The sequence below is a fragment of the Microtus pennsylvanicus genome, chromosome 12 (genome assembly GCF_037038515.1).
Source record: "Microtus pennsylvanicus isolate mMicPen1 chromosome 12, mMicPen1.hap1, whole genome shotgun sequence".
NCBI lineage: Eukaryota > Metazoa > Chordata > Mammalia > Rodentia > Cricetidae > Microtus > Microtus pennsylvanicus.
Genome location: NC_134590.1, coordinates 62389179 through 62401277, shown reverse-complemented (window position 1 = coordinate 62401277; position 12099 = coordinate 62389179). Strand labels below are relative to the sequence as shown.

Here is a 12099-nt window from a genome sequence, read left to right as displayed (position 1 = left end):
GAGACGGCTCTCCCGTTAGTGAGCTCCCCTGTGGAGTGGGGAGCGGCGGAGGCTCAGTGCCGCCCCAGGACCCGGCGCTGAGGGGAGAGTTACGCGCCCTGGGCTCGGGCGATGATGCTAGGGGCTCGAGCGCCCGCGCACCGGCGCCGATAGCGGAGACCCCTCGCCCGGACAACGTAGCTGGAGCCAGTGGCGAGCCTTCCCCTAGTCTGCCTTTGAGCCCACGGCGACGGCGGCGGCGGCGGCGGCGGCGGCGGCGGCGACACTGGTGGCAGTTGTGGCGAAGGAAGAAGAAGCGGAGGAAGAAGCGGAGGAAGAAACGGCGGAGGCGGACCAGCAACCCGAAGCCCTGTGCCCCGCAGGACGAGGCATGCGCGGAGCCTGCGACTGTGGCTCACGGGTCTCCTCCCCGCCAGCCTTCCCCGCCTCCGTTGCCTACACCCCAAAAAGTTCCACCTCCGCCACCTCAGCGCCGGCGGCGCAGACGGCGGGCCATGGAACTCGAGAACATCATGGCCAACAGTCTGCTACTGAAAGCTCGTCAAGGTATGTACACCCCAGGCGCCCGGTCTCCCCGAAGGTAGTGTTTCCTAGGAACTCCAGTCCAGGGAATCCTGATCTCGGTGGGACCTTCACATTGTCCTCTAAGGGAGTTTTGATCCCACCGGAACCAGTCCTGGCTTCGTCCTACTGCTTGGCAGGTGTCAGCAAGTGGTCAATCTGGTCTAACCTTTATTGTGTTTCTTTGTGTTGTCCTGGCTGCCCTGGAACTCACTCTGTAGACCAGGCTGGCCTCCAACTCAGAGGGATACACCTGCCTCTGCTTCCAGAGTGCTGGACTTAAAGGCGTGAGCCACCACTTCCCAGCATAAACACATCACTATTAAGCCACAACCTTTCCTTTTTTGCTCATCCCCAAGAACATAACAAGACCCTGTCTGAAAAATAAAAACAAAACACAATTTGAAATCTAAATCCTTATCTTTTTAAATTTAGCAGGACTTAGCAAAAAGAGTGGTCGTAGTAAAAAATGGAGGGAGATCCTGAAGCTGCCCCCTGTTAGCCTGTGCTGTGACCTAAGATGCTCCATCGGTGAGTAAGTCGTGCCATCTTATGTCTATAGGGTATCTGACATTCAACATTACTTAGATGCTACTAATTCTTCATTTTCCTTATAACTTCATTTAGTCTTTTGTGTGTAGGAGAGACTTTGTTTTCTAGAGTGCAGTCATGAAAGTTGATGGCTGACTTTTTTAATTAATAAAAGTTAGTATAGATTGAGACCACAGAGTTAGCTCAGTGGTTAAGAGCACTTGCTGCTCTTGCAGAGGGCCCAGGTTTGGTTCTCAGCATCCACATGGCTGCTCACAATTGTCTGCAGCTTCAGATTGAGATACCGTCTTCTGCCTCCTCCGGCCCTGTGCATATGCGTACAGACATATGTGCAAGTAAAGCACCCATACACCTAAATTAAAGACAAATTAATCTAAAATTTTTAAAGCTATGTCTATGTATGGCTTTGTGCATATGAATGCAGTGCCTGTGGTAGCCAAAAGAAGGTGTTAGATCTCCTGGAGCTAAAGATTGATTGGATCCAAGTCCATGCTGATCCAAGTAGAGACATCATGAACACAGCTAAGTCCCATTTCTGTGCCTTTTGTTTCTTTGTTTGTTTTGTTTATCTTCTTGGGACTTGAAGGCCAGAGATCTAAGGCTACTTATTTTCAAAGCATTCCTGGCCTGGCTTCTGATCCTGCTGTCCAAATAATTCAAGAGGAGACGGTGGCAGTCTCTGCATTCTTACTATTCTGGGTAGGGTCCAGCATGTGTTAGGTTACTGAGAGAGAATGTGTTAAAAGGAAGCATGTGTTAGCTGCTAGGGGGAGCACATGGTGTCCTCCTAAGGGAAATGTGAAATATGAAATGGTGAAGGTGCTCTGCCCTCAGAATACAATCTCCATGAGGTAGAGCAGTGCCCTCCAAATACTTGAAGGGCATTTAGGTTAAAGAGAAGCCTTTCTCATTGTTGACCAACTGAGGAGGGAAACTGGAGTGAGAACTCTGATCTTAGGTCTTCTCTGAAGTGGCCAAGAAACAACCACAACAGGAACAGACTCAGCCAAAACTCAGGCTGAGCTACAATTGTCCGAAGAATGGTTCTAAAGATTATTTTGTCTTCTTTTTTAATACCTACTACAGACAGTATCAAGAAAAGAAGGAGTGTAAAGAGGAAGCAGTAACCTGCATCTCAGCAATGAACTTCCTATTAGGGAGTACCTAGCAATTCCTCTGGGCTTAGACATTCCAGGGTATCTTTGAGTTCTCCTGTAGGTGGAGACAGAATCCTTCTTTGAACTGACCTACTAATTTTGGAGAATTAAATCACTGGTCATTGATGACTTGTAGATGTGCACAATTCAATGCTTTATTTAGACATATTTTTGAGACATACATTTATGTAGGCCAGGCTGAAATTGAACTTACTACATAGACAAGGATGACCTTGAACTTCTGATATTGCTTTTACCCCCTTCCCCTCCTAGTGCTAAGATTATGGGCATGTACCACCATAATGGTATATATGATGCTAGGGATGGAACCTAAGGGCATTGTGCATGATATATATATAAAAGTACTCTGCCTACTGAACTCAATTCCTAGCTCACTTGCCTAGACATTTCCATATTTAGACCCAAAGATTTCAAATGAATGGCTTAGACTCCCAGAATTACTTGCTATTAATAACTCCATAATGGAGGGATTTGTTATGGTTTGCTCATTTACTGTAATTCCTCAGCTTTAGAGTTACTTTTGGGACATCAGTTATGTTTATCCATTTTAAGTTGAGAGCCACTGTCTTAGTTAGCCATTGTGAAAATACTGTGGCCAAAAGCAACTTGAGCAGGAAAGGATTTATTTAAGTTTACAACTCTTAGGTCATACTCCATCACCAAGAGAGGTTAGGGCAGGAATCTGGAAGTAAAAACTGAAGCAAAGGCCATGGAGGAAAGCTGTTTACTGGCTTGCTTCCTATGGCTTACTCAGTTTGCTTTCATATATACCCCACGACCACCTAAACGGGTGGAACCACCCACAATGGGCTCACCCATATCAATCATTAATCAAGAAAATGGCCTACAAACTTACCTATGGGCCAATTTTATGGAGCTATTTTTCAATTAAGATTCTCTCTTCTGGGATTGGAGAGATGGCACAGTAGTAATGAATGCTGGTTGCTCTTACAGAGGATCTGGTTTCAATTCCTAGTACCCACACTGTGGCTTACAAACATCTGTACGTTCAATTTCAAGGGATTGAGTGCCCTCTTCTGACTTTCAAATATTCACACACATAAAATAAATTTAAAGAAAAATTTCTCTCTTCCTAGATATGTCTAGGAAGATTTGTGTTGACAATAAACAACCAGCATAGCCACTGCTAGGAGAGCAGCTGGCCTCCTTCCCAGCTGACATCCTCCCATCTCCCTCTAGTCCCCCTCCTCTCTCCTTCCCTCCATTCCATTCCCCTTTTCTTCCCCCACCCCCTTCTGTTGTTTTTAATTAGCATAGAAAATAATGGGCCTATGCAGTAGTACCCATATTTAATCCCAGCATTCTGGAGACAGAGGCAGAAGCAGGTGGATCTCTGTGTGTTCTAAGCCAGCATGGTTTACATAGGAAGTTGTAGGCCAGCCAGGACTACATAATGAGACCCTGTCTCATAACAAACCAAACAAAAACAAAACAAAGTAATGGGTTTCACTGTTACATTTTAATCCGTATGTATCATTAGACTTTGTTCTAATTTGCCTTCCCCTGCTGCTGAACATGGCTTTCTTGCTGAAGATTTACTTGTTCTAAATAATGCTTTTGTTTTAGAATTTTTTTAGGGGTGGGGTGGTAGGGTTTGAGACAGGGTTTCTCTGGGTAGCCCTGGCTGTCCTAGAACTCACTCTGTAGACCATGTTGGCTTCAGACTCATAGAGATAGCCTGACTCTGTCTCTGGGATTAAAGGCATGCGTTGCTACCATCTGGCTGAGTTATTTGGAACCTTGTTTTATATTCTTTTTGACACAATGCTGGAACATTAGGGTTTTATTCTCAGAACAGTAAGGTAAGGAGAGGCAAGGGATACAATATTTTCTATGAAAAAGAAAAATTAAGCAAATAACTATAAAAGGGAAAGTTAAAAATCACTGAGCATAAAAAAGCAAACAAATCAATAAACATAATTTAAATTTTGTTTGCAAGTATAAAGAGTATGAGGATGGAGAGAGGTTTTAAACTGATTAGTTTAAAAACTAATTCTGATTTAGTACATTGCTGCATATGCAGTTTGTTCTAGATACCTAGAGTGGGTGAAGTAAGTAGAAAGTTCCCTTTATGCTCCTGCCTTCCTTGTGGATGGCTATCCCTAGGGCTTATCTATTTCCTATATATTTTATTTTTGAGAAGAACAATCTATTTCAAGTTAAACTTTGCAAATCCTTACAAATATTAGTTGTTTTTGGATGTATCTTAGTGTTGGTTGGTTGGCCGATTTTGTTTTTTGAGACAGAATTTTAGCATGTAACTCAGGTTGCCCTTGAATGTATAGTCCTTTTACCCCAGCCTCCCGAATGCCAGGATTATAAGCATAGGCTACCACAATCAGTTCTTCCTATTTTGTTTTTATTTTTATTTATTCCTTTTTTATATTTGTGTGTGCATGTATCTGTACATGTTTGTGCATGTGCAGTTTAGACAACAACATTAGGTGTCTTCCTTGATCATTCTTAGTTTTTGAGACAGAGTAGCTCACTGAACTTGGAGTGTGGCAATTCTTCTAGACTGTCTGGCCAGTCTTCACCTCTTTAGCCCTGGGATTACAGGAATACACCACCGTGCCCAGTTTCTTATGTGGGTGCTTCAGCCATGAATTCAGGTTCTTGTGCTTGTGTAGGAAGCGCTTTACCAACTCAGACATCTCCCAGCTTCTACTTGTGTCTTTTAAATGTATGATCACCAATTTAAATTAGTAAAAAGAACTAGTCATCTAGAAATAATAATAGAAGTAACATTTTGACTTTCATTATATTGAGTGAAAACAGAAAATAGATTCAGAATAGAACTAAGTAGGTAGTAACTACTATGCTTGTTTCTCCCCTTTACCCAGAAAAGGATTTTAGCAGCCTTTGTGACAAGCAGCCAATAGGAAGACTTCTTTTCAGACAGTTCTGTGATACAAAACCAGCTCTAAAGAGATGCATTGAATTCTTGGATGCAGTGGTGAGTGATTCATCTCAGGGTTGCATGTTTGCTTTTGTACTTTTAGATATTAAAAACTAGACTTTAGATATTAAAAACTAGAATTGGTAGTTGCCTTGATGTCATATTTCTCTCCTCCTCTCCTTCCCTCTTTTGGGAGGGTCTCACTTTGAAACCCAAGCTGGTCTGGACCTCACTTTGTAGATCAGGGCTCTTAAAATGTATCTTGGCCTGGCCTTGAACTTGTAGCAGTCCTGCCTCCAACTCCTCATTGCTGAGGTTATGGTTCTTAATGAGTACTTTCTGCATATGAAAAATCATCAAGAGTTGAATGCTGCTCTTCATCTTGCTTTCTCCTTTAAAAAACTATTTTATGTCTGAGAACCTGCATGTTTGTGTGGATGTGTGCCATATGTATGTCTGGCCCCCTTGGTGGCCAGAAGATGGTATTGGATTCTTTGGAACTGGAGTTACAGGTTATTGTGAGCCACTATGCAGTTTCTGAGAACTGAATCTGAGTCCTTATCAAGAGCAGTAAGTATACTTAACTGCTAACCATCTCGTTAACTCTGTTTTCTCCTTTTTTATAAGCTTATGGGCTGGTACACTGTCCACATAGGGTACATCTTTCCTGCTCAGTTTGATCTTTTCCAGAAACACCTTCATGGAAGGTGTAGGGGTATGTTTCCATGGTGGGTTTACATCCAGTCAAATTGACAATGAAGATAAGAAGATTAACACACCAACTTTCACTCAACTTTTTTTTCCTCCCCGAGACAGGGTTTCTCTGTGTAGTAGCCCTGGCTGTCCTGGAACTCACTCTGTAGACCAGGCTGGCTTCAGACTCATAGAGATCAGCCTGTCTCTGCCTCCCAAATGCTGGGATTAAAGGCATGCACCACCATGCTGGCTCTCCCTAACACTTTTACCCTGGTATTGTACTTACATTTTTGGAGAACTATTTAAATTTAACCCATAGAACTCTTTTCTGGTTCAGTGGGTACTTTGTCAGTTCATTTGTCAGATAATTTAAAGCATTACGAAATATTGTTGGTGAGTAAAATCACTAACCTTTTTCTTTTTCCTAATCTCCACTCAGGCAGAGTATGAAGTTACCATTGAAGAGGAGCAAAGAGAGTTTGGGCTAGCCATCTTAAATAAATTCTTCAAAGAGGTATGGTTTCTTCTTTCTAATAAAGATTTTTTTTTTTGTAAGTAACAAAGTGTATGTAGCTCTTTTTTCTTTTTAAACTTTTTGGAGAAGATATAACAAATACATTAAAGCTTTCGATTTCTTACAAATGTTTCTCTTTTGTATTTTGTTTAGATTAAGAAGAAATAACAAGTCTTTTAGAATATTGATTCAAAGAATTCTGTTTTATTTGCCTAATTTGGGATAACATTTTTTTCCTGAAAGTTTTTATAAGTCTTAGTTTTTATTCTTTTTAAAAAGACAAATCCAGGCCGGGCAGTGGTGGCGCACGCCTTTAATCCCAGCACTCGGGAGGCAGAGGCAGGCGGATCTCTGTGAGTTCGAGACCAGCCTGGTCTACAGAGCTAGTTCCAGGACAGGCTCCAAAGCCACAGAGAAACCCTGTCTCGAAAAAAAAAAAGACAAATCCATTTACTTATTTGTTTGTTTATTTTTATTTTATCTTAGTTCGTTAGATTTATCCACATCCATACAGGCAAGGGGTCCCTCTGTGCAGCACTGGCTGGCCTGGAACTTTCTTTGCCTACAGACTGGCCTCAGACCCACAAGGACTACTTACCTCAAGGACTGTTGAGATTGAAGGCATGCGTTACTATGTCTGGCCAAATCCCTTTTGTTTTAATGTGTACCTCAGGGACTCTTCGTATACATTTTTTTTTAGTTTGTGTGTGTGTGTGTGTGTGTGTGTGTGTGTTTTATCACATCACATCACAATGATTCTCTAGTTTTTTTGGGTTTCGTTTTTTTAAAAAAATGTTAATGGGTGTTTTGTTTATTTGTGCACCACATGTGCACAAAAGAAGGAACCAGGTCTCCTGAAACTGAAATTACAGACAGTTGTAAGTTGCTTTGTGGGTGCTGGGAATTGAACCTGGGTCCTGTGGAAGAGTAGGCAGTAGGTGCTCTTAACTGCTGAGTCATCTCTTCAGCCCCAGTTTGTATTTCTCTTGTCTTACTAGGTTCTTAAAGTTTAGGGTATTGCTGTATTAATATAAGTAATGTCCCATGCCAAAGTAGTGTCCCATGACAGGGGTAGAGGGTATATCCTAGCATGTTAAATCTAACCACTTGCCACCAAAGAAAGCTTTTCGTTTGTTTGTCTTTTGTTTTGAGACAGGGTTTCTTTGTATAGCTTTGAGTGGCTAATTCTCTCAGCAGTCATTAGTTGCCTGTAGTTTTTTGTCGAGGGATGGGATGCTGAAAATTTTTACTGCTTTTGGTTAACATGTCTATTAATATACCATTTTTCTGGTCTTGTTTATGCAGCCATTTCTGTTTCATAGCAGACTTCCAGGTATTCTGGCTCTTATAGTCTTTCTGCCCCCTCTTCTGTGATATTCTTTGAGTCATTGATATGGGAGCTGTAATATAGATATATCTTTTTTTGAAGTAATTTTTTGTGTGTGTGTTCATTGGTGTTTTGGCTGCTTGTGTGTCTGTGTGAGTGTGTCAGAAACCTTAGAACTGTGGTTACAGGCAGATGTGAGCTGCCATGTGGATACTGAGAATTGAACCTAGGTTCTCTGGAAGAGCAGTCAGTGCTCATAGCCTCTGAGCCAACTCTCCAGCTCTAGATAAACTTTTCTTTCTTTTTTTGTTTTTGTTTTTGTTTCGTTTCATTCTGTTTTTTGAGACAGGGTTTCCCAGTGTAGCTCTGGCTATTCTGGAACTCACTCTGTAGACCAGGCTGACCTGGAACTCATAGAGATCCACGTGCCTCTGCCTCCCAAGTGCTGAGATTAAAGTCAAACCATCATTACCCGGCTAAATACATCTTTTGAGATTAGGCTCCCAATGATCTCAGCAACACGTCCAACTGTGGTTTTCTATGATAATCTCCATTTGCTTTATAGAGAGACTTCTTGAATGAGGGGTGGTAGCTAGATTTATCTGTGGGTATAAGGATGAGATTTAGAATAAGATAAGAGATTATGTTTATTTTAGTCACTGTTATGTTGTGAAGTGAAACTTAAGTCCTTTGTAAGTCCAGACCCAGATCAGGAGCCAATGTTTTTCAGCAAAAGCAGCTTATTAAAACTTGTTATAACTGAAATTAATGCTATAAATAATTTCCTTTCTGATTGGGAGGCTATTTAGCAGTACTAGAGAGCTGGCTTAATTGCTAAGAGCTTACTGTACAAGCATGAGGACCCAAGTGTAGATCACCAACACTCATATAAAATATTGATACACACCTGTAGTTTTCGTTCTGGGTCAGTGGAGATATGAGCAACTTAGGGTCTTGATGGCCAGTCAGTAAACTCCAGGTTCAGTACACACATCTATATGTATACACAGAGAGACAGAGACAGAGAGAGGCAGAGATCATCCTCAGTTCTGGGAAGGGTCCTATATTGTAACAGAAGTGTTACTAGCAATGGTAGTTAACATTAGTGACTACTTTAAGCCTTATGCATGTAATAAATCACTTTATCTTCACAACAACCTGGTGATGTACTTACTATTTTTATGTGATTGGATTGAAGGGCATAGTTATGTAACATATCCAAACTTGCACAGCTAGTAGATATCGGTGCCAGGAGCCAAACATGTAGAGACTGAGGTATCACATGGGAGAAGGACAAGGACTGAATTGTAAAACCAAAAAGTCAGCCTTGTCGAAAATAGGGGGAAATGGGGATAGAACAATTTGAATAAGAGGGAATCAAAAATAAGGAGTGGAAAGATTCTAATTGTCCTTTAGCACAATGGGGTAATTATTAGTTGAAACACCCTGATATGTTTCAAATTGACTAGAAGAGTATGAGATTCTCAGGCTACATCAATAATGATTAGATAGAAATGATAGAGATAGAAATTCTTATTACTCTGATTGATGAATACACATTGCTGTATAGACATTTAATTACTATAATGTACTCCATAAAGATGAACAGAGTTTTGGCTAGTCATGATGGTGCACATCTTAAATCCCAGCACTCAGGAGACAGAATCAGGTGGATTTCTGTTTGAGGCCAGTTTGGTTTATATAGTGAGTTTTATTTAGGCTAGCCAGGACTACATCCTGAAACTCTTACTCAAAAATTAGCAAAAAAGAATAAAAGGTAATACAAAGTTTAAGGATAATATTAGAGAAGGGAAAAAAGAGAATGTAGGAAGGGGCATGCCTATTCTCTATCTAGACCAGTGGTTTTCAATCTATGGGTCCACCTAAGACCCTTGGAAATAGCAGATAGTTTACATTATGATTCATAATAGTAGCAAAATTACACTTATGAAGTAGCAGTGAAAATATTTTTATGATTGGGGTCACTACAGCATGACAAACTTTACTAAAGGGTTACCGCATTACGAAGCTTGAGAACCACTGCTCTGGGTGGACATTAATCCTTTCAGGAAGGCTCTGTACTTGTGACCTAAACATTTCTTGAAGATCCTAGATCCCCATATCTCTGAAATGCCAGCTAAATCTCAACCTATAGCATTTGGTGAAAGATTTTTGTGAACTTCCTTTTTTCCCCCTTTTTAAAAAATGTGTGTGGTATGTGTACATGTATGTGCTTGAGTATCAGTACACGTGTGCATGTGCTTCTTGAGGCCTGAGGTTGATATTAGAATCTTCCTTGATTGTTCTTCTTTTTAAAAACTTTTTTTTTTTTTTGGTTTTTCGAGACAGGGTTTCTCTGTGGCTTTGGAGCCTGTCCTGGAACTAGCTCTGTAGACCAGGCTGGTCTCGAACTCACAGAGATCCGCCTGCCTCTGCCTCCCGAGTGCTGGGATTAAAGGCGTGCGCCACTACCACCCGGCTTTTTAAAAACATTTTTAAAATTTATTTTTGAGATTTAATTTTTGTTTTATATGAATGGTTGTTTTGCCTGCATGTATGTCTGTATACCATGTGTATGCAGTGCCCATGGAGGGTAGAAAAGGGTGTCAGATCCCTTAGAACTGGAGTTACAGATGGTTGTGAGTTGCCATGTGGGTTCTGGGACCCAAAACTGGGTCCTCTGGAAGAATAACTGCTGAATCATCTCTACAGCCCCTTATTTTATTTTTGATGTATATATGAGTGTTTTGCCAGCATTATATTTGTACATAACTTGTATGCAGTGCCTTAATGAAGTTAGAAGAAGGTGTCACACTCAGGTGGCTGTTCTGACCCTGGATTTCCACATGACCCTCAGTAGCAACCTGGGCCACAGACTTCAACAAAGATCCTGGCTGTGATAAGACCCAGACATGGTCCTTGGCAGCCCCCTTGGTGGCAGTAGCCTGGTTCTGGATGTCACTGTGGCACCAGGTGGTGGCACTGGCCACCCAGACCAGCATAGCCCCAGAAGCAGCATGGCCTTTGGACACAACATGGCACCAGGTGACAGCCCAGACCTAATGAATCCACATAGCTCCCTTGGCAATAAAAGCCATGGACATCAAGACAGACCCTGACTGCGTAGGGTCACAAACCCAGATATGATCCCCAGCCCTGACCAGGAAGTCACCATGGCCTTGAATAATAGTATGTGCCTCTTAGATCTGTATGGCCCTTAATGCAGCATGGTCTCTGGGCACCAGTATGGTCCCAGATGGCCGATTAGACCACAGGAAACCATATGGCCCTCAGTTGCAACAGAAGCAACAGAAGCCACAGACATTGACTCAGACCCTCGCTGCAAGTCCATGACCCAGACATGGCCCTCGGCAGCAGTGCAGGCCTGGATGACACCATGGCCCCGGGTGGCAGCACAGGCACTCAGATCAGCATGGCTCCAGTGGTGTCATGACTCTTGGACACCTACATGGTTACTGGCTATTGTTATTTATCATTTATTAAAAATTAAAACTTGGGGATAGATATTAAGGATATAAACCCGAGAGAGCCAGATGGTGGTGGTGCATGCCTTTAATCCCAGCATTTGGGAGACAGAGTCTTCAGAGTACCAGAACAGGCTCCAAAGCTATGGAGAAAACCTGTCTTGAAAAACCAAATAAATCCGGGCGATGGTGGCGCACGCCTTTAATCCCAGCACTCGGGAGGCAGAGGCAGGCGGATCTCTGTGAATTCGAGACCAGCCTGGTCTACAGAGCTAGTTCCAGGACAGGCTCCAAAGTCACAGAGAAACCCTGTCTCTTAAAAAAAAAAAAAAAGAGCTAATTCCAGGACAGGATCCAAAGCTACAGAGAAACCCTGTCTCGAAAAACCAAAAAAAAAAAAAAAAAAAAAAGAAAAGAAAAGAAAAGAAAAAAAAAAAGAAAAACCAAATAAATAAATAGATAAATAACAAACCTGAGAGAACTGCAAATGACCATGACACATCACTACCACCCATTTCCTGGCTCAAAAAAGGCATGTAACCACATGGCCCCACCTCTTCCTCTTCTGAGGACCTCTTTTTCTCTTCTGAGTCCTTCAGGGAACTCTGTGATTGATTCCAGTCAGCTGAATGTGAACCCTGCCTCTCAAACCAATGCCAGACTCCACTGGATATCAGACCACAATACAGACAAAATTCCCATGACATTTCTCCCTTTTTGTAAGAATGATTATCAGGTATTGTCTAAATAGAAAGGAAAGTTATTAACAAAACAAAAGTATACAGTAAGAACAGTTATCTAGTAAGAAATACATTCATAACATCCAGTCCATTTGTATTTGTCAAATTTAGAGAAAATCCTTCATT

General features: G+C 41.8%; 1 protein-coding gene across 5 annotated transcripts in view; it reads left to right on the top strand.

Moving 5' to 3' along the window:
• Positions 1–362: 362 nt before the first annotated feature.
• Grk4 (G protein-coupled receptor kinase 4) overlaps positions 363–12099 on the top strand; it is a 78427-nt gene continuing 66690 nt past the window's right edge. For 3 of the 5 annotated variants that reach the window (XM_075943840.1, XM_075943838.1, XM_075943836.1), the window contains exons 1-4: positions 363–546; positions 997–1092; positions 5156–5268; positions 6347–6421. In XM_075943840.1, coding sequence (XP_075799955.1) covers positions 495–546; positions 997–1092; positions 5156–5268; positions 6347–6421 — 336 coding nt within the window. In that variant the 5' untranslated portion in view covers positions 363–494. The remainder of the gene's footprint in view (positions 547–996; positions 1093–5155; positions 5269–6346; positions 6422–12099) is intronic. The other 2 variants (XM_075943839.1, XM_075943837.1) reach the window with 1 other exon arrangement.